General features: G+C 46.9%; 1 protein-coding gene across 7 annotated transcripts in view; it reads left to right on the top strand.

Annotated features, from left to right (window-relative positions):
* Positions 1-23,242, top strand: part of ZBTB40 (zinc finger and BTB domain containing 40) — a 93,743-nt gene that overhangs the window by 8,178 nt on the left and 62,323 nt on the right. For 6 of the 7 annotated variants that reach the window (XR_012897351.1, XM_075906661.1, XM_075906659.1 and 3 more), the window contains 3 exons: positions 4,522-5,323; positions 5,969-6,102; positions 22,766-22,961. Coding sequence is in view for 6 of the 7 variants with exons in the window: in XM_075906659.1 (XP_075762774.1) it covers positions 4,522-5,323; positions 5,969-6,102; positions 22,766-22,961 (1,132 nt within the window). In the remaining variant the exon portion in view is untranslated. Of the gene's footprint in view, positions 1-2,079; positions 2,334-4,521; positions 5,324-5,968; positions 6,103-22,765; positions 22,962-23,242 lie in introns of those variants that run through there. The other variant, XM_075906660.1, reaches the window with a different exon arrangement.

Here is a 23,242-nt window from a genome sequence, read left to right as displayed (position 1 = left end):
TAATATTTCAGGTAAAGTTCTTCTCAGACCAGAGCTGATCTTTTTCCTGACCTGAGTTTAGCACAAGGGTGGGCAATAATTTTTGGTGTGTGGGGGGGAGGGGGGTATCTCCAAGATTTTGGAAAGTGGTCAAGGGCTACAATTTTCCATGGAGGTGTGGGGTCTAGGATGGAGGTTGGGCACAAAAGGGCACATGGGGCAAGGGATTGGAGTGCAAGAGATGGTGTAAGATCTGAGAGGGAGTTTGGGTTAAGGAGGGGGTTGTGACCTGGGTCAGGGGATTGGGGTGTAGGATCAGGCAAGGAGTATGGGTACAGGAGAGGATTCTGGCCTGGGAGAAGGGCTCTAGTAGGGGGAACAGACTCTGGGAGGGAGTTGTAACCTGGGAAAAGGGGGTACAGACTGCAGAGGGTTTGAAGGCACCTGCCTCCCTCCTTCCCAGGAGCTGCACCAGCTGCACCAACCCCCTATTCCCTCCTGTCCAGACCCTGCACTCCCTCCCTTCTAGACCTCACCCGCTCACCCTGATCCTGCATCCTCTCTTCATTCCAGACTCTTCACTCCCCCACCTCTGCATCCTCCCTTTCAGAACTCCTAGCCCATTCCTGTTCCCTCCCTTCTGCCCAGATCCCGCTCCTCCACCCTGTTCCTGGATCTCCCTCCTGCCCAAACCTTTCATCTCTACCTCCAGCCCATTCCTGCATCTTCCCTTACAGACCCTACAGTCCCATGCTGCTCCTGAATCCTGCACTTAAGACAGAAGAATCCCAACCACTGCTACAGGCTGGGGACCGACTGGCTAAGCAGCAGTGCTGCAGAGAGAAATGCGTGTAGTCTATAGCATTAACCATTAATCTTGTTGGTTAATTGACTATGCTGTTACATCCCTAATAGAAACCAAGTCTCTCTTGGATCCAACAAGACAGAAGGTTGAGCTGTTCAGAATTCAGATTTATATGTATTCAAGAAAAGGAGCCCCTATTCTGTACTCTTCACATTCCTTGACACGTTTTGAAAATGCATTCATCTCTCCATCCCCTTCCTCCACACATATGCCTTATGTAGCGCAAAAGATTGTGTGTCTCACTAACAGAAGTTGGTCCCATTAAAAATATTACTTCAGCCACCTTGTCTCCTATCCTGAGAGCAAGATGGCTACAGCAGAGCTGCAAATAACTGTCAGTGTGTCACTCTGAAGCCTACAATGTCTGAGTCAGTGTGAGGTGATGGAAACAGCTACAAGCATCATTGAGAGCTCTGTCACCGCATCCAAACATTACTATGATTAGGAGTCTAATATGTACTGCTATACTGTAGTGCATGACATGAATGACACCTGTTTGGCAGAACTAGTGTTCTCCACCCTCCTAGTGAAATAGTTTTTCCTAATATCCAACCTAGATCTCCCCCACTGCAACACGAGACCGTTGCTCCTCGTTCTGCCATCTTCCACTACTGAGAACAGCCTCTCTCCAGCCTCTTTGGAACCCCTTTCAGGTAGCTGAAGGCTGGTATCAAATCCCTCCTCACTCTCCTCTTCAGACTAAACAAGCCCAAATCCCTTAGCCTCTCCTCATAGGTCATGTGCTCCAGCCCCCTCATCATTTTGGTTGCCCTGCGCTGGACCCTCTCCAATGCATCCATATCCTTTATAGTGTGGGGCCCAGAACTGGATGCAATACTCCAGATGTGGCCTCACCAGTGCCTCAGTTAGGGTACGTCTAAACTACATGGCTCCGTCGACGGAGCCATGTAGATTTGTTGTTTTGGCAAAGGCAAATGAAGCCGCGATTTAAATTTACATGGCTGCCGCGCTGAGCCGACAAACAGCTGATCAGCTGTTTGTCCGCTCAGCGCGCTAGTCTGGACGCTCCCCTGCTGACATCAAAGCCCTTTGTCGGCAGCCCCGGTAAACCTCATCCCACGAGGAATAACGGGGCTGCCGACAAAGGGCTTTGATGTCGGCAAGGGAGCGTCCAGACTAGCGCACTGAGTGGACAAACAGCTGATCAGCTGTTTGTCGGCTCAGTGCGGCAACCATGTAAATGTAAATGAAGCCGCGATCATTTAAATTGCAGCTTCATTTGACTTTGCCTATGTGTCTAATCTACATGCCTCTGATGACAGAGGCATGTAGTCTAGACACAGCCTCAGATGCCTGATTTGCTCCACAGAAAACAGGGTGGGAGTGGAGGTGCTGCCAACCATAGCCTTGTGATTAGTGCACTCACCAGAGATATGGGGGGAAGGGTTCCATGTTCAATTCACCCTGTGCCAGAGGAGGAAAAAGGATTTGAATGGAGAGCTCCCACCTCTCAGGAGAGTATCAACTGGTAAGCTATAGGATACTCTGCTCTGGGGCTCCCTTTGTCCATCTATTGAAGCTGTTCCACTGTGTATTAGTAACTAACGAGTCATTGGGCTAGTGAGCAAGTGAGAGAATGACTTTTAATCAAGTGGTAGGGTACCCACCTTGGAGGTGAGAGACCCAGGGTCTAGTCCCCTTGCTTCAATGATGTTTTAATTATTTAGCCAAATAATAACCAAATACCTGTCTTCCCCAGTACATGGATCGCTCTGGAATTTATGTGGAAGATAGGTATCTGGGTGCCTAGAATGAGGTAGCAGTGCATATGCTCTCAGGCAGAAACATAGGGAAATTTCGGCGTTGAGAAAGTTTAGATGCCTACGGTTTTTCAGTGGGAGATTTGTGGACCAGTATGGAGCCTAAAAACATAGATTTTTTGTCTTTAAAGCTTTAGAAACGCTGCTCTACTTTCCTGTCTTATCCACAGGGCAGTAGCTGACACTAGACTCCACATGCCTTAGAAAGGCTAGTGATAGAAATGTAGCCGTGTTAGTCTGATGTAGCTGAAACACAAGTGAACTATGTAGCTTTTTAAAGACTAACAAGATGGTTTATTAGGTGATGAGCTTTTGTGGGCCAGACCCACTTCCTCAGATCAAATAGTGGAAGAAAATTGTCACAACCATATATACCAAAGGATACAATTAAAAAAATGAACACATATGAAAAGGACAAATCAAATTTCAGAACAGAAGGGGGATGGAGGGGAGTAAATGTCTGTGAGCTAATGATATTAGAGGTGATAATTGGGGAAGCTATCTTTGTAATGGGTAAGGTAATTAGTCTTTATTCAAACTTAAGTGTAAAGTGTGGAATTTAAGCATGAATGACAGTTCAGAGGATTCTCTTTCAAGTGTAGTCTTAAAAGGCCTTTGAAGCAGGATGCAGGTAATCAAGTCGTTGAGACAATGTCCTTTCTGGTTGAAATGGCAAGAAACTGTTTTTTCTGTGTGATCCTGTCTAATATCTGTTTTGTGGGCATTGATCCTTTGAGTTATAAGATCAAAAACACATATTCCTGCGCATCCAGAAATATAATTTATGCTATCATGTGCCAAAAGTGTCCGTCTGCTATGTACATTGGACAAACGTCTCAGATACTTCGCCAAAGGATCAATGCCCACAAAACAGATATTAGACAGGATCACAAAGAAAAAACAGTTTCTTGCCATTTCAACCAGAAAGGACATTGTCTCAACGACTTGATTACCTGCATCCTGCTTCAAAGGCCTTGTTAGTCTTTAAAGTGCTACATAGTCCTGTTTCTTAGAAAGGCTGTGATTTCTTTGCTCCCTTGCACTAGGTATGGAGATACCCATTTAAAGAGTTAACCAGTTACACTATATCACTTGAATTATTTAACCAGTTAACTGTGGAGGACTGATGGGCCCAGCAGCAGGGGTCCTGCTGGCCAGCCCACCACATGCTGGCGGGGCTCTGGCCCCCTGGATGGTAGGCTTCTCTGGCTCCACTGCACTGTGGGCTGCTCCAGCCCTGCTGGGCCTGCCTGAAATGGGGTTCTTCTGGCCGGACTACCGTGTGCTAGCTAGGCCCTCTTTCTTAAACAGTTACCAGGTAAGCATGCCAGTAAGGCTAATAATTATCGGGTAACCAGTTAACCTTTTACATCCCTACTTTGCACTATGTGTCCTGCTGCTGTGCTTTTCAGAAGTGAAATTCACCTATATGGAGAGTCCCAGCAAAAGCCCTACATGCCTTCAGGCTTGCTTGAGTCCCAAAACCAGATTGTATGGGACCCAGGTTCATAGGCTGTGTGTGGCGAAGGGCACCCTATGAACTTAGCAAGCAAACTCATGCAAGGCATTGTGTGTGAACGTTCAGCATGACCCAGTAAAACCAAAACCATTTTCACTAGAACGCTCTTCTCCACACTTAGTGCTATTTCTCTGCCATATTTAAACGGAGCAGTTATGATTTTAGAGCAGATTTTAAAAGGTCACAACACTTTCTGTGATGGAAAATGTTATTTTGTTTTTGTTGTCTGTTCTTTTGCCTCATTATTAAAATGCCTTAACACCTATTATAATTGCTGAATTGATCCTTAGAAAATTAATAAAAATTTTGAACAAGAACAGTTTTTTCCAGCTGTTTCTTTCCACCTCGCTGAGCAAAATATTTTGTTTTATCTGTAGTTGGTTCTCATTAAAGCTGTGTGGCATCTGAAGGAGGAAGAAGCCAGTGGAGCAATGGAGCTTCCCAACTACAGTAGACAGTTTCTACAGCAGCTTTACACGCTCTGCAAAGAGCAGCAGTTCTGTGACTGCACCATTTACATTGGGACTGTGCATTTCAGAGCACACAAGCTTGTGCTGGCTGCTGCCAGTCTGCTCTTTAAGTCCTTGCTGGATAGCACAGACACCATCTCCATTGATACTTCTGTGATGGCTCCTGACGAGTTTGCTCTTCTGCTAGAAATGATGTACACTGGCAAGCTACCGCTTGGCAAACACAATTTTACCAAGGTTATCTCTGTGGCGGACAGTCTACAGATGTTTGATGTAGCTGTTAGCTGCAAAAACCTCCTCAGTGACCTCATCAGCTGCTCCACTAAGGATCAGGTAGTGAGGGACAGTGCCAACCAGACAGTAGATCCATCTAGCGCTAATGCTGATGCTAACGAGCCACTCCAGTCTGAGAAGCCTCCTGCTGAAAATTCTACAGATGCTAAACTTCCTGAACAGGCTTCAGCTTCTGTTGATCCTCAAGAACCTAAAGTGAGCACAGTCACCTCCTCCACCTCAGTGCAAGAAATGACTGTGACCCACACGTTTGACCATGAAGAGGTTCTGGAGGAGGAAATTCAAATGGATTCTAAATCCCTCAAGGAGGATTCAAATGCTCAAACTGGCCGCCATTCCCCTGGCAGACAGGACAGCTATGAGGAAGGGGAGACTGCTGAGCCTGAGGAGAAGAAAGGAGAAATTGGTGATCCAGGTGAGCACTTGAGATGCTAGTCACAGCTCTGTCTGCCAGCAATTTGCAGCTGAGCTTTTTAATGGGTTCCTGATGTGGGTGAGAGTGAGGGGTTAGTTTGGCATGAGTTGCCATACTAATACATAACCCTGAAGCAAGGATCCCTTCTAAGAATTCAGTGGATGCCCTTTTGACCTATGAACCCAAACAGACCCCTTCTTGGGCATTCCAAGTCTGCTTCCTGATGTATTATTATTGTCTCACCTGAGCTGCTGAGAGCAAAGCCTGTTCTGCCTATACATAGACTTTTGCATCTGACGTATAGTATAATCAGTTTTTGATGCAGAGGAAGGGAGGTGGGTAAAGCAATCTGCAGAGCAATAGGTAACCACAGAAATCTGCTTTCAGTGCCTTACCCTTTTAACTTCTGTCTGCCATGGGAGGGAATAAAGTTTTCATTGTGCTTTAAATGAATGCTCCCCTTTTCCTCTGCAGTCTGGATGGTATCCATAAAAGAAATCTGTGGGTCAGTTTTTCCCCTATTACATCAGAGGTGATAAAAATCAGGTGTAAAGTGTTAGTTATAAACTGATGATTGTCCATCATCTTGTACTTTCCATACATGTTTTCAATAAATGAGTAACTCATCTCACGTCTTACATGCAGAAACCGAGAGCAAAACCTGTACACTGGATTTCCTACTTCAGTATGAAAGTGTTTTCTCAGATGCCCTTTCTGACGCCAAGACTGTGCTGACGAGACTGGATGAGTGCAGGGGAATAGAAGGGTCTCAGAGAGAGGTAGGTGTATTCGACAGACCTTTTTATGGGCTCGGTGTAGGAAATCCTTTCCTGAAGTTTGCCAGAAATTCTAGCAAGTCAGGTCTGTGTGTCTGTGTTACTGAACATTTTTGACCACTGGTAGGCATCAGCCATAAGCCTTTAATTTCATGATTGTCTCTAAGTATGCCTGTTTTTCAGATGGAAAACACAAAGCAACAGCCCTACTAAACTAAACAGCAGGGAGATTGGGGTGAGCCTTTTGGAAACAGACACTTGTGTCATGTTGCTTGAAGGGCAATGCTCATGACAGAACAATGTCCATGAGAAGCATGTGTGAAACCAAGCTGGCTGGGAACTGTAGTCCAGTGCCCTGAGGGAACTTTCGTTTGTACTCTAGGCATGACTAGTGCTAGCTGCGTGCCTTCTGTTTGTGGTGTTCTCTTTGGGAACTGTATCAGCTAATTATTGTAAAGGACTGACATAGGAAATGACAAAATTAAACCATGTGTGACTCCAGAGCATTAATGAGAGCCTGTGCACTTCTTCATCCTCACCCATTTATGCCTGTGCAAGGTGTCATGCCTGGAGGGATGAGATAAAAGAGGAAAAGCCCTACTCCGTGGTGTGTGATCTGGAGAGAGAAAAGACCACTGGATAGGGCTGACAATGTCCTGCAAAAAAACTAGTTTGGACAGGACACTGAAAGTAGACCACTAGACAGTGGAGAAACTGGGAAAAATGAAATTATTGTTAGAGAATCACAACATTTATTTTAGTATTTTGATCATAGTTTTGAAGTAACGTGATCTATTTAATTTTTGTTTTCTTTAATTAAAAAGAGCCTTGACCTAAATCTGTATGCTATTGCCTTGGCTACCTCAAACAGAAACAAAGCAAAACAAATTAATCTAAGAATTCATCTTCTGTGTTTAACAATGAACATTACATATTTGTTTAGCAAAAAAAGATTTCCCAGAGTTACAAGTTTCAGTTTCTGTTTGAAGTAACCTGCCAAACTAACTGTCCCACCAAGTCGCAGAGAGGTAGCCATGTTAGTCTGTATCTGTAAAAACAACAAAGAGCCCTGTGGCACCTTAAAGACTGTAATTGTGTCAGCGGCAGGATTCAAAGGGTTTTCTCTCCTTTAGTTATTTTATCAGTCGCTTGTTGAAATCCTTCTGGCAGCAGTGGAAAGTCTGGGTAGCTTCTGGATTGCTATCAATATTGTATGTCTCGGTTTGCCTGCTTGTATTGCTATCTACTTTGCTACTCTCTACACTACAGCAGGTACTGAGCCATTGTATTACTGTGGCATAGATGCTTCCTAAGTTGACAATAGGGATGTAAAATCCTGTTTAATTGGTTAAATGGTTAAACATTATGTTTACCCCTTTAATTGATTACATGGGGATGCAGGGAGCCCTCCCTTCCCCCGCCACGTCCAGGCTGGATCACCCCTGCTGCCATGGACAGGAGTAGCTCTGGCTAGCTTGCTGGAACAGCCCCTGCCTGCAGCAGATGGGGAGGTGCTCCAGCCCCTATTGGTTGTTAGGAACCAGTAAGCCTCACCCATTAAGGATCAGGCTTGCCAGGTAACCATTGACATCCCTAATTGACAGAGAGGATTTTCTATCGAAGTAATTAATCCATCTCTGAGATTGATGGAAGAATTCTGTTGACCATGCCATGTTGACCTTGCCTTTGGTCAATCTAACTATGGCACTAAACATGCAAAGTTTACACAGATGAAGTGAAGTTGGTCCAATGTTTAAATGTAACCCAGTCTTCGGTTGGAAGGGGTACGTCTACACTGCAGAAAAATCCCTCCAAGCCTGAGTCTATGGAGCCCATTCTGCAGTTTGCAGCTTGTGTTGAAGCTTGGACTTCGAAACCCTTGGGCTGTTTTTAGTTCTGTAGCACGGGCTCTGCGAGCCTGAAGATCTGGTCTGAGACTCGTTTGCCCTTAGGTTTTACTCCAGTAGACAGAGCTAGCAATGAATGTCTTTCCAGAGACACTAAGGCTGTGTCTACACTGGGCCACTTATTCCGGAAAATCAGCCGCTTTTCCGGAATAAGCTGCGAGCTGTCTACACTGGTCCTTGAATTTCCGGAAAAGCAACGACGCTCTACTGTACAAAATCAGCCGCTATTCCGGAAAAACTATTCTGCTCCCGCTCAGGCATAAGTCCTTATTCCGGAACACTGTTCCGGAAAAGGACCAGTGTAGACAGCCCAGTAGTCTTTTCCGGAAAAAAGCCCCGATCACGAAAATGGCGCTCGGGGCTCTTTTCCGGAAAAGCATGTCTACATTGGCCACAGACGCTTTTCCGGAAAAAGGGCTTTTCCGGAAAAGCAGCCTGCCAATGTAGACGCTCCTTTTCGGGAAAAACTGAAAACTGAATAGTATTCCGTTTTAAGCATTTCCGGAAATTCATGCCAGTGTAGACACAGCCTAAATGTGCTAACGAGACGGGGAGGGGTGCCTGAGTGTCCGCTACTCAGGCAGTGGCAAAGAACTGCTGACAAGTGAGTAGACTGATCTGGGCAGAACCCAGGGTAGATTCAGCTTAGAGTCATAGCATTGTAAGGCTGGAAGCGACTCTGAGAGGTCATCTAGGCAAGTGCCTTCGTCTCATGGCAGGACTAAGTATTATCTGGACCAAGGGTTCTCAAACTTCATTGCACCACTTCAGCTCACAAAAATTACTATGTGATCCCAGGAGGAGACCAAAGTCTGAGCTCAGCCAGCGTGGGTGGGGAGGGAGACAAATCCCAGGTCTCATCACCCAAAAGAGTGGGGTGATGGGAACCAAAACTAAAGCTCAAGGTAGGGATGTGAAGGACTAGTTGACTCTCTGATAAGCAAATGCTTATCGGATAGTTGACAAGCTCATCAACTAGTCGCTTTCCCCCCCGCCCCCCTTCGCTGTCTCTATCAGAAGGAGGCAGCAAGGGAGGTCGAAGGGGGGGTACTTCAAAACGGAAGCGCCGCGTGGAGCCTGGGGCCAGACCCTGGGCTCCACGTGGCACTGCCACTTTGAAATGCTGCCACGGGAGCCAAGCGTCAGGCTCCTCGTGGCATTTCAGAGAGGCAGTGCCACATGGAGCCCCGAGTCAGTGGGGAGTCCCCAGCTGACCCTGGGCTCTACTGTGGCGCTTTCGCCTTTAAAGTGTTGCAACAGCCCTAGGATTATTCCTATCGACTAGTCGAATAGTCAGTGCAAAATGCATCAACTATTCGAATAGCCACAATTTAACACCCCTTGCTCAAGGGTCTCGGGTCTGAAGCTTTTGGGTTTCGGCTTCAGCCACTTCTTGTTGGGCTTTGGCTTTGCCCCGGGCTCCTGTAAGTCTTTCTGCTTCATACTCCTTCATGCTAGCTGCTGGTGCTGTGTTCTGTTCTGTAGGAGAGCTTTGCCACTTCTCAAAGCCACCTTTCCCTGCCTAGCGCCTCTGTGATGAGTGCTTCCTCTCTCCTGGCAAGTGATAGATACATTTTAGCAATGTGTCAAGAGAGCCGGCAGATTCTGTACCCATTTAATTGGTTAATCAGTTAAAAGTAGTGTTTAACTGGTTAACAGATTAAGGGAGGGGGCAGAGGTAACGGGCTGGAGTGGCCCCCCTGCCACAGGCAGAGGCAGCTGGGGGAGTGCCTCCTGCCTGGGGAGGGATCGAGCAAGACTGGACTAGCCGTCCACCCGCAGCCAGCTGCAGGTGGGAGGCTGCTCTCTGGTACTGGTTAGCCATTACTTGGTAAACATCGTGCATTAAGAGTACTGCTTACCGGTTAACCTGTTACCCATTTGCATCCCTATACTCTAGCTGATAGGGATGTATAATCCCGTTTAATCAGTTAACCAGGATCCCGTGGGTGGAGGGTGCTCCAGCCTGGATGAGCCACCAGTTAATGCTTACCTGTTAACTAGTTAAATCCCTAATGGCTGGTAATTTTCTGGTGACTTTGCAGTGATGCCCATTAAATCATAGGCTTTTTGGCTCCTGAGGTTTCAAAGGTAGCTTGCCTTGGACATGGTGTTCTATTTTTCGATTCATTTATCATTTTCTATTCTTTAGCTTGTTGGTCCTTTTCCACTTCCATGAATGGGTACCTTGTTCTTTACAGTAGGCACACAACACTTTTAGGAAGACGACTACACTATGCTCATGTTTTTTCCTCTATTGTTTCACTTTATTTCCTGGCACATTGTGTTAAGGTTCATAAAGTCACTGGATATCTTTCTAAGTAATCTTTTGATTCAAGCTCAGTGGATCCATTCTCTTAAGTCCATGAGAAATCTTAGGTCAGGTCTGCACTACCACTTACTTTGATATAACTTGCTTTTCCCAGGGGTGTGAATAAGCCACTCACATGAGGCTTATAAACATGTGGGCATAAATTGTCTTCACTAGATGCACTGTAGCAGTATAGCAGCATCACTATAGCAGTTTTAGTGTAGACTGGCCCTTAGTTTTGTTTCTACATGCTCTCTGCTAGTGGGGATGAAAAATATAGACATGACCTTGACGAGTTTCTTTTCTGTTTAGGTTGAGCTGACTTTGTTTGTTTAGAATCTCTGTGTATCTCTCATATAAACTATTCCTCTCTAATTTGGTTCTGGGCTGGCTGAAACCTGCTTGGAAATCAGAATGAGACTAAAATTGCAGTAATTTGGGAAGCATGGAAGAGCTTTGCTGGTGTCAAATCTTAACTTCTTGTGCTGTCTTAGAGAAACTCTATTCAGATTATCTCATTTGTTCCTTTTACTGCTGGGTTCAGATGAACTTGGGGGAATGTTGATTTTTCCATTGTGCTTGTGGATCATTTCCATTATGTATTGCTATTCTTTTTTCAGAAGCGGGAATTTTTGGACAAAGTTATGAGGGAGTAAATTCCTGAATTCTTTGCATCCTGAATATTGAAAGAAATTTTGCTTTTTTTTTTTGTTTGTTTGTTTTTTTTTAAGTAAGAGTAGTGCTAGAGAAATCCTCTCTGTTGTTAGAAAATGGATCCTGAAATTCTGGTCCATGACAAGGCCTTTGTCCCTGGTTCTAGAGTTTGTCAGCTGATTGACATTTCGTGGGCTGAGTTTGAAGTAGTGCTTCTCTAAGCTACGTCACTCCTTTTTAAAGATCCGTTTGTCAGTTATCCATGAGACTGTATGTTAGAAAAACAAAAAGACCTCTGGTCTCTGAACTGGCAGCATTGGATTCAGAGTGCAGATTTTCTCTGTGCCTTCTGTGTGCATCGTGACATTTGATTCATTTTATAGTTTGGTTAGAGCCAGCTTGTTTTTCTATTGTTCAGATATGTAAAATTAGTCCCTGTGCTATCCATGCTGATGATAACTTTGTCTGCACAGAGAGGGGAAGGTTCTGATGATTCTTTTACTTTTGCTTCAATGCATCCACTTCAAAAATTGCTCACTAGAAAAGAACTTCCTTTCACATTATAGCTCTGAAATTTTCCCAGTGGAATCCTCCCTTGTATAAATGGGAAGCCTTGTGTTGCAAGGGACTTCACAGCACTGCTCGGCTACAACTGTGTGTTCAGTCTGTCTCTGAGAGAATGTAAATATGATTGAATAATGGAAACAGCAACTCCATTGTTCAGGGATAAGTTTGTTAACCTTGGATTGTGGGTGTGGTGAGGGAATGGGGGAAGTCCTGCATCTAGCATGGCTCTGTGTCTTGCCGTTTTCCTGAGTTCCAAGGATCCATTCTGTTGTCCCTCAGGTGTCCCTTCTCTATGATGGAGGAAATCACATAATGAATCACAAGGGTGGCTCTGGAGCTAAGTCTCCAACTCATCTGATGAAGTTAGGGTTGCCAGATGGTTGAACCAAAAATACCAACTCTCACCTCCCCCGCCCCCCCCCCCCCCCCAAAAAAAACAAACCACCAGGGAAAAAATTCTGTTGAGGGGGAAAAAAAGGGGTGGGGGTGGGGAGGGAGAAACGGGACCAAAAGTTGTTGAGCAAAAAAAAGAAAAGGACTCCGAGACTTATTAAGCCAAAAAAAGATTAAATATTAAAACAGCATGGCCCCTTTCAGAGTGAGTGCAGAGTTAGAATAGGGATCAGAACATGGTTGAGCACTAAGACCCAGGGAAGGCATTGCTTCCCCTTGGTCTTTAGGCTTTTTGCCAGCAGCCATTTTGTGTTCTTGTTCAAGCCAGAACTTAGCTTCCCTGAGGAAACAGGTAAGCATGGGGTCCGGGAGGGGGGAGGCCAGGGGCTGGGCAGAGGCCCAGCCCCAGGCGCTAGAGTTGCCAGATGTCCGGTACTTTCGCCTCCTGGCTGGGAAAAAAAATCAGAGAATACCGGACATTTTAGGTGTCTGGTATCTTCTGAATTTTTTACCGGACAGGAGGCAAAAATACCGGACTGTCCGAGTCAATACCGGACACCTGGCAACCCTAGATTAAGTGGGTCTCACCCATGACAGTAACAGCCTAACACAGCTATTCTAGGTGTTCTAAATCGTATTCTAAATTCTCGTGTGAGATTGTTTTTATCACATCTCATCATCACTTTTAAGAAAATGCCCTTTTGACTTTGTTTTGGATTAATGCAGCTGATTTTAGAGAATGCTGGTTACTGCCCTTGCTATAAATGTGTTAAATGTCATAAATGTGTTAGGATTTGTCTTTCAGGAGAAGTACACATGACCTGTTTGATAAGAAGACTTTGTTTAAAACCAAGGAAGTTATTAACGTTGATGCAAATTGTTGCCGTGATACTGGTTATTAGCTGGCCGAATTTAGATTTAAATAGGAATCCCAACAGCACTTTATCAGGTGCTCTTTCAAGCTCTGCAGTTTCTTTTGCATGAGTTGCTGTTAAGTCACTGGCCCAACTGTTGTACCTAGTATTGTTGATCATATTGGTTCAAGCAGAACAGTTTTAGGAGAATTTTTAACAGTGCTGGAAAGCACCAAATCTTAGGTGCAGATGGGGTATTTGGGAACTTAGCATTTTATTCACAAAAATTCAGTGCTCTTTTCAATTAAAAGGATTTTAAACTTTAATTCATAATAAATGGAAACTTAGATTCCATAAATGTGATATTTCTTAAGTTTCTCTAGAACCTGAAGGCATTTTTAAAAAGTTTTATAGTCAAGAACTCTAAAATGAGTCTTCCCCTAAAAGGCTGGAAGCTTCTTGTTCTCATGAAGGGCTGTGGATGAAGCTGTTTTAGAAACACTGAGGGTGGGAGATTGGTTGCAGGAGCAAGCTGGGGGTGGGGGTCTGGGCAGGCGATAGGGTGTAGGAGTGGGATGGCAGTGCAGGCTCTTGACAGGAGTGGGGTGCATTAGGGGAATGGGGGTTCAGGGTCTGGGCATGAGGGGGATGGAGGGTGCTTACTTGGCTCCTTGCCTCTCCCTGCTCCCAGGTACTGCCGCCCCCCGCTTCCTGCTGCTGTTCCCCCAGCTAGGGAGGGTGAGAGTGGTAGCATGTGGAGCCACTTCTTTCCCTGCAAACTGGATCCGGCCCGCAAGGCTCATCTTGCGTGGAGCAGGGCCGTGGAGCAGGGCCGAAACATCAGTGCAGGCTTCCTGCAGCAAGGGGGGATGAACCCCAAGCCCGTGGCCCACCTGCAAGATTGTCATGGACCACCAGTGGTCCACGGATCACACTGAGAACCACTGACTTAAGCGGAAGTCAGATGTGCTCTGCATCTCGCAGCATTGGGCCAGTAAAGAAAGAGGCCAGGTGTGCAAAACCAGAAAATTCACGAGATCTGGTTATCAACTTTTTGTTACAAACTGCTCTTCACATGAAGGATCTTTAAGTCAGTATTCCAGAAACATCTGCTGCATCACCATTCTTCCCCAAGGGCCTTTGTAATGGAAACCTTGGTGTCCATGCACCTGTGTTTGGCAGCAAAACTACTATTAGCAGGGGAGGAGCTGGGGTTCATGCAGCTCTCCCTCTGGGGATACTCTTTGCAATAGTTCACTGTCTGCCACACAGCCCTAATATATGAGCATTTACACCTGCTACAGAATGCAAGTGCACTCTCCCCTGATGGGCCCTAAAGCAGCTACCTTCAGTTTTTACCATAGAAATTGAAAGTGACGACGAGAGCAGAAAACGACCACTGTCCCTGGAGCTGGGCTAAGTGCTCTACTTCCAAAGTGCATTTGTAACATCCCTGGAGTCTTTAGTAAAGGATGCCTGCTCTGAAGGGCCGCCTTCTTTCCTTGAGAGCAAGTCAGCTTCTGTCTTAAGGGGCTGTATCTCAACATGAATGGGCTCTGAGCATCACCAAGGGTTGGGGAGACAGCTGGGCTCTGCACCCTCATCTGCAGCCAGATGTGACTCTCAACCAGCAGGTAGAACAGAGGGTTATTAATTCCCAGGGATACAGCGTAGAACAGACTTGTTAGCACAGAACCAGGAGCAGTCAGTACATCCATCTTGAGGAGAGGGGGGTCCAGGGCCCTGGGACCCATCCCTGTATCCTAAGTCAGCTGAAACTCACTTCCACACTCAGCAGCTGGTCCCCGCCCTGCAGCCAGTCCCACCTCTGCCTTTGTCCAGCTTCTTGGGCAAAAGATGTCACCTGTTTGCACCCCCTTCCTAAGCTCATGTTACAGTGAGCCTCCCCTCCATGAGAGCCACACCCAAAATTCCCATTCCCACCCTCGTCTGGGTACCGGTGCAGTGCCTAGAGAAATTGAGGGGCAGACACAGTTACTACAGAACAGTACAGGACAGTAGAAGTCACATGCAACACATCTAAGTGAACAGAGTGAATACAATCCCCACTTCTTCAGTGAGTGGTGTCCCTGTGGGTGCTCCACTCGGGTCTCGGTGTGTGCCTGCACTGGGGATCGGAGATTTTTGCAAGTAGTGCCCCTCGCGCCTCTGCTGTTCTGTGGAGTGCGTGCGCAGCATGAGCCCCGTCAGTTCCTTTTCAATAGAGTTCAGAGCAGCACTCTTCTTCCTGACAGGAAATACAGAAATCTGTTATTCGTTTTAGCTTTTCCCTCATAGTTTACCTACTTTCATTCTATTTCAACGTTTGCTTCACTTGGGGGAAAAAAAGCAGCGGCGGCTTTTTTTCTGTTCAACATGCTGGGGTCCCCGGCTTTAAAAAATGCGATTCCTGCAGAGACTCAATGCCTACTTCTGATGGCTGTACCTCGTGTCAAATGCCTCATGTATCTCGCGTGGCACATAAGTGCCCTCATTGCCTGAATATAACAGCAAGAGCCAGAAAAGACTGCGAAATGCAGCTTATACTCTGGGAAAAGTCTCTTCAATCACCAGGGGACAAACCAGAGGAGGTGCGGGCACAGCAAAAGCCCTCTTGTAGGGCAGGTTCAACATCCTGCAAAGGCTCTCAAGTCTCAAGGGCTTCCCTGGCACTCTCTCTATCCGAGCTGCCGAGAGCCTCTCATTCCCCACTGCCATTAGTCTCCGGCACCGCGGAGAAACACAAGTCAGCGTCAGCCAGGGGGGCTGAGACAGAAGCCAGCCTCACCACACCAACTGGCGCCACTGAGGCAGTAGCTTTAGGCAAGCCGCGTGTGCCTCCACCATCAGCTCCTGCGAGCTCTCCTGTGCCTGAACAAACTGGGCAGAATGATTTTGACCGCAGCACAAGAAAGCGCTGCACAAAACGCAGCACCTACAAAACTCTCCTCAGCCTGACACAAGAGGGGTAACTGGCTCTCCACGCTCCACGGCGCAGGGGCACACTAACATTCCACAGGGCGTCCCCCACTCGCCTACACGGCTATCCCCAAGATCTGATTATGGTAGCAGGCATAGGAGCAGGTTATTGTCAGGCCACTCCTCTCCATCTCTATCACTGGCTTCCTGGCATTCATACAGGGATCGTTCCCTTCAGCAGCATCCCATTTGGCCCAACCAACCATGGATGTACCCCCCCCCCCCCATCAGCTCTTGCCTTAGTGGGGCCTCTGGGATGCATGGCAAGAGTACCGACTGCATGCCATTCAAGACACACAGCTTCTACATCCCAGCAACACCGCACCTCTAGGCGCTCACCCACAATCTCTGCACATTCCTTGCCTGCTCGCCCGCCCTCAGTAATCTCTCAAGTGGGTTCTAGTGAACACGACAACTTACCTCAGTCTGATTCAGAGAGCTCCTCCCATGGACCCAGATCCAGGCAGGAGTAAGCAGGATTCCAGATCTTGCCTTCTCCACCAGCAGATGACCTGAAATAATTTCAGGAATTATTCAGATGGGTAGCCCAGTCACAAGACATCACATTACAAGAGGTTCAAGTTAAACTGTACAGATTGCTCACAATATTGCAAACCCACAGCATCCTTTAAAATAGCTTTACCCATCAACGAAGCTATCCTTGAATCTTCAGATGCTTTGTGGCAAAATCCAGGCTCTGTTCTGCCCACAAGCCTCAGAGTGGACAGAAAATATTTTGTCCCTGCAAAAGACATGGACTTTCTATTTGCTCACCCACGGCCAAATTCACTGTGGATCGCAAGGCTAAGAACCTACAGTTTAAATCTACACTCCGTGACGAAGAACACAAACGTCTAGATACCTTTGACAGCAAAGTGTACTCTCGGCCACACTCCAGTTCTGTATATCTAATTATACAGCCCTGCTGGCCAATTATGATTATGCCAATTATGCCAAATTACAAGACCTCCCTGAAAACAAACAACCTTACCTTCAATCCATCATTAAGGAGAGCTCATCAATAGCAAAAACAGCTCTCCAGGCCGCTATGGATATCGCTGACACCGCAGCTAGAGCCACAGCCATAGTAATGCACAGGGCCTCATGGCTGCAGTCATCAGGGGTCCCAAGAGAGCTACAAACAAGGGTGGAGGATCTCCCCTTTGACAGAAAACAACTATTTGCGAATAATACAGACAAGATCCTACACTCTATGGACACGACACTACGCACCTTGGGGATGTACACCTCTCCCAATAAGAACATAAGAATGGCCGTACTGGGTCAGACCAAAGGTCCATCTAGCCCAGTAGCCTGTCTACCAACAGTGGCCAGCACCAGGTTCCCCAGAGGGGGTGGACCGAAGACAATGATCAAGTGATTTGTCTCCTGCCATCCTTCTCCAGCCTCTGACAAACAGAGGCCAGGGACACCATTTCTATCCCCTGGCTAATAGCCTTTTATGGACCTAACCTCCATGAAATTATCTAGCTTCTCTTTAAACTCTATTATAGTCCTAGCCTTCACAGCCTCCTTTGGCAAGAAGTTCCACAGGTTGACTATGCGCTGTGTGAAGAAGAACTTTCTTTTATTAGTTTTAAACCTGCTGTCCATTAACTTCATTTGGTGTCCTCTAATTCTTCTAATATGGGAACTAATAAATAACTTCTTTATTCACCCTCTCCACACCACTCATGATTTTATAGACCTCTATCATATCCCCCCTCAGTCTCCTCTTTTCTAAACTGAAAAGTCCCAGTCGCTTTAACCTCTTTTCATATGGGACCTGATCCAAACCCCTACCAAAAGCCTACGGACGATAATTACAACTATTACAGGCAACAGCAGAGGCCATATGATAATAGGCCCAAGCAATGTCCTCACAGAAGGAGGACTCAGCAAAAACAGGCCTCCACAAATCAATCCACCTCTATCAAACAGCAAATTTGAAGTTTTGGTCAGGGGTCTGAGCGACCACTCCACAGGGCCAGTGCAGTCCAATGTCACCTTCCATCACTGCCTGAGACCCTTCTACCTACAATGGGCCCAAATTACCACAGACAAATGGGTCCTAGAAATTATCAGATCCGGTTATACTATCCCCTTCCCATCCATTCCCCCTACCCCATTCCTCTTCAGGGATCTCTCTCATGAGCCTCTATTACGGGCAGAGGTGCGAAAGGCATTACCTTAGGGGCAATAGAACCCATCCCCAAAGAACATCAGGGAAAGGGTTTTTATTCCAACTTTTTCCTCACAGCCAAAAAAACAGGGGGATGGAAACCAATCCTCAGTCTCAGGAAACTCAACAAGTTCATTCGCAACACAGAATTCAGAATGGTGACCCTAGCAACCATCATACCTGCACTGAATGAAGGGAACTGGTTCTCAGCCCTCGATCTACAATGTGCATATTTCCATGTAACTATCCATCCGTCCCACAGAAGATTTCTCAGATTTGCCGTGAGCCAAGATCATTATCAATACAAAGTCCTTTCTTTTGGCCTCTCTACAGCCCCTTGAGTATTTTCAAAGATGCTAGCTGTACTCACGGCCTTTCTCAGAAGATTAAATGTCATTATCTTCCCTTATCTCGATGATTGTCTAATCAAAGGCCCTACCTATCACTAAACTACTATCATGACAACTGTTACCAGGGAATGTTTTTCCCGACTTGGCCTGCTTATCAGAATGCAAAAATCTACCATACAACCCACTCAAAAGATAGAATCATTGGGACATTACTAGACTCGATTACAGCAAGATCCTACCTTGTCCAGGAATAGTGAGCATTGATTCACGAAGGGCAAGTCGTGCCTGACCAATCTGATTATCTTCTATCATGAGGTAACTGGCTCTGTGGATATGGAAAAGCCAGTGGATGTGATATACCTTGAATTTAGCAAAGCTTTTGATACGGTCTCAAACAATATTCGTGCCAGCAAATTAAGGGAGTATGGATTGGATAAATGGACGGTAAGATGGATAGAAAACTGGTTAGACTGTTGGGCCCAACAGGTAGTGATCAACGGCTCGATGTCATGTCGGCGGTCGGAGTGCCCCAAGGATTTTGTTCTAGGACCGGTTTTGTTCAACATCTTTATTAATAACCTGGATGAGGGGATGAATTGCACCCTCAGCAAGTTCGCAGATGACACTAAGCTAGAGGGAGAGGTAGATACTCTGGAGGGCAAGGATAGGGTCCAGAGTGACCTGGACAGATTAGAGGATTGGGCCACAAGAAATCTGATGAGGTTCAATAAGGACAAGTGTAGAGTCCTGCACTTGGGACGGAAGAATCCCAAGCATCGTTACAGGCTGGGGCCCGAATGGCCAAGTAGCAGTTCTGCAGAGAAGAACCTGGGGATTACAGTGGATGTGAAGCTGGATATGAGTCAACAGTGTGCCCTAGTAGCCAGGAAGGCTAATGGCATATTAGGTTGCATTAGGAGGAGCATTGCCAGCAGATCCAGAGAAGTGATTATTCCCCTTTTTTTGGCTCTGGTGAGGCCACATCTGGAGTATTGTGTCCAGTTCTGGGGCCCCCACTATAGAAAGGATGTGAACACATTGGAGAGGGTACAGCGGAGGGTGACTAAAATGATTAGGGGGCTGGAGCGCATGACCTATGAGGAGAGACTGAGGGTATTTTGGTTTGTTTAGTCTGCAGAAGAGAAGAGTGAGGGGGGATTTGATAGCAGCCTTCAACTTCCTGAAGGGAGGTTCCAAAGAGGACGGAGAAAGGCTGTTTGCAGTAGTGACAGATGGCAGAACACGAAGCAATGGTCTCAAGTTATAGTGGGAGAGGTCTAGGTTGGATATTAGGAAAAACTATTTCCCTGGGAAGGTGGTGAAACACTGGGATGGGTTACCTAGGGAGGTGGTGGAATTTCCATCCTTAGAGGTTTTTAAATCTCAGCTTGACAAAGCCCTGGCTGGTTTGATTTAGTTGGGATTGGTCCTGCCTAGGGCAGGGGGCTGGACTTGATGACCCCCTGAAGTCTCTTCCAGCTCTATGATTCTATGATTCTTCCTCTCATCACAAAGGCTCCCTTCTCTACAGTCCGGACGTGCCTCCAATTATTGGGGCATATGGCTGCCACAGTGTTTGTGATCTTGTTCACAAGGCTGCACATGTGTTGCCTGCAACATTGGCTCACAACCAACTATATAGCAATCCAACACAGCCTCGCGAAGTACATACTGGGACAGCAGAATTTAAGAGCTGACAAACTGAGCAGACATTTCTCAGATCTGCATGAGTGGGAGATCGATACTAATATCCTCCTCTCAGTCTTCTGCAAGTGGGGCTTCCCAACTATAGACCTCTTTGCAACTCCTCACAACCACAAATGCCATAGATTCTGCTTCCGGGCAGGACTGGGCAAGAGATCACAAGGGGATGCCTTCACCATTCGCTGGACTGCTCCCCTACTTTATGCCTTTCCGCCAATCTTGCTTATCGCCAGATCTGATCCGATCGTGCCACAGTAATCTTAATAGCCCTAGCCTGGCCAAGACAGCTCTGGTTCCCTTATCTACGCTACCTGTCGATAGATCAACCTGTCCCTCTCCCAGCAGTTCCAAACCTCCTCACACAGCACCACATCAGCACGTCACCTCAATATCAAAACCATGAAACTCAGTGTGGTTTCTCCATGGTTCCAGGATGAAGAACTCACCTGTTCGATCAGAGTCAAGCAAGTTCTCTTAAACAATCAGCATCTCTCCATGAGAAGCACCTATCAAAACAAGTGGACACGCTTTCAGCAGTGGTGCACGATGTACAACTTACACATCCCATTACTGTCCCCATCCCTACCTTGCTTCACTACCTCATGGACCTCAATGACACAGGCCTCTCCACCAGCTCCATCCATGTTCATCTGGCGGCGATCATGGCCTTCCATGACCCAGTAGACGGCTTCTCCCTCTTTGCACATCCCATGATGACACATTTTCTCACAAGCTTGCAGAAAATGAGTCCAAACATGTGTCTCTTCTCCCCCGCCCCCCAGTGCCTTGGCACACTCACCAGACTACCCTTTGAGCCTCTAGCCACCATGCCACCACAATACGTATCTATGAAGGTGGCCTTCATACTGGCAATAACATCAGCAAGAAGGGTAGGAGAAATCGCAGCCCTCATGGCAGAGCTACCCTTCACCACCTTTACCAGAGACGAGGTGATACTCAGGCCCCACCCAAAGTTCCTCCCAAAGCTCACATCCGACTTTCAGGTAAATGAACCCAGGTAAATGTAACCAGCTTGCTTTCCGAAACCTCATGCCTCCTCCAAGGAGGCTAAGTTACACACTGTAGACGCAAGGAGGGCAATTGGTTTCTACCTCGATAGAACGAGAGCAACCAGAAAATCTGACAAACTCTTTGTGGCATGGGCAGGACCTCACAAAGGAACAGTTGTTTTGGCACAGCATCTATCTGAATGGATTGCAGGCTGCATACATACTGCCAACGAACTCCAGAGTAAACAGCCCCACAGACTATCAGGACTCACTCCACGTGTGCGATGGCCACTACGATGGCCTTCCTGAACAATGTGTCATTAGTGGACATCTGTAGGGCAGCCATTTGGTCCTCAAATCATACTTTCACACAGTAGTACACCCTACAGAAGGGGCCAATACCTGCGACGCCCCTAGCAGAAGCGGTTCTTCCTTCCTCCACATCAAACTCCTGTGCACACCTCCATCGGGCGGGTACTGCTACGGAGTCACCTGAGTGGAGCATCCACAGGAATACTACTCGCTGAAGAACTTACCCTGTACGATAACGATGGTCCTTTGAGATGTGTGTCCTTGTGGATGATCCACTACACTCCTGTCCTCCCCTCTGCTTGAAGTCTATAGGGACTTTAGGTAGAAAAGGAACAGACGGAGCTTGCGCCGTGCATGCAATCCACAGAACAGCAGGGGAGCAAGGAGCTGAGCGTGCAGGCGCAGCACGAGCAGCAATGTTCGCAAAAATCTCCGATCCCTGGTGCAGGCACGCACAAGGACACACATCTCGAAGAACCATCGCTACCTCACAGGGTGAGTAACTTCTTCATCACAAGCACATCCACCCCAGTGGCCTGGTGTGGGATATAGTGATAGGCTTTACAACGCCACATTTGGTCTCTAACGTTAGCTGAAGCTGTGTGTGTTTGGCATTGCTGAAGATCAGGCGCCAACATTTTATGGTGTATGTCTGGTGTTCTGATCTGGGTCAAAGGTTCCCAGATAGTCTTGCTTAAAAACACTTCCCCCTCCCCGTGCATGCAAAATCTAGGATTCCCCACTCTGGCCTTGGGTTGCCAAAACTGCTTTGAATGCATTTTATTAGGCCCCTCGGTATTGTTGGAATCAGGCTCCCACAGAGGCTCCGGAAGAGATGTATTCAGGCTGCCAATAAGGCCATTGCCAACTGCAGTGTATTGCATGGATAGATAGTAAGTGTAAAAGCTGGCCAAGTGAATTTGTCATTCTCCTTCCTGTAGGCTTATGGGTAAATTAAAGCGTTTCTGTGGCTGAATACAGGCAGTCCCCGGGTTACATGGATCCGACTTACATCGGGTCCCTACTTACAAACGGGGTGAGGCAACCCCGCACTAGCTACTTCCCCCCAGCAGACCAGGGAGACGCGGAGCGGCTTTTCTCAGCAGACACCTCAGCTTGAGAATTAAGGACTGAGGGAAGTGAGGTGTGGGAGAATAAAACTGAGCTCTGGAGAAATGTTTGGCTAGAGTTTCCCCTACAATATGTACCAGTTCCGACTTACATACAAATTCAACTTAAGAACAAACCTACAGTCCCTATCTTGTACGTAACCCGGGGACTGCCTGTACAGAATTTGGTTGGAGAGATGAAGTACCCGCCCTTGGGCACCTCACCATTCAGGAAGCTGTCCACTGAGCTAGGTGTCTGACCGTGGTGAACCACAGCACAGAGCACTTCACTGGGTTACTAGCCCTGGCTAGCGGTTTCCTGTTGGTCTTACAGGTCCTGGTGGCATGCTTGGAAGATGCAGAAGAACAGTCAGTGTTCAAGAGACTGCTCAGCAAAGTGAGGGATGAGCAGAGTCTGGCTGCTGAGACGGTTGTGTCTGTGCTGAAGCTGTTCCCAAACACACACCCCATGATAAAAGCAGCACTAGTTGAGAGAGAGCAGGACAGTGGAGAGACCCTGCAGAACACAGGTAAGAGGACTGGCACATGAGGCTAGAGTGGGCATGAGAGCTTTAGAGAGCTGGAGAAGCTCTTCACCAGCGCCTGCTAAATCCATCTGTAGTTCTCCCAGGAGGCTGCTTTTTACGCATGGGGGTTTCATAGTTCTCGGCCATGTGTCGTATAGCCACAAACACTAACAGATCTTTTTGGGATGGGATTTTGCATTTCCGTTCTTTCTGCTTGCCTGCAGTGGAGCAATTCCATAAATGTTCTTTGCCCTTCACTAACTGCAGAATTACATCAGTGGCTA

This window comes from Pelodiscus sinensis, chromosome 23, assembly GCF_049634645.1.
Source record: "Pelodiscus sinensis isolate JC-2024 chromosome 23, ASM4963464v1, whole genome shotgun sequence".
Classification (NCBI taxonomy): domain Eukaryota; kingdom Metazoa; phylum Chordata; order Testudines; family Trionychidae; genus Pelodiscus; species Pelodiscus sinensis.
Note: the sequence above shows the minus strand (reverse complement) of the source record. Positions and strands in the feature narration are given on the sequence as shown.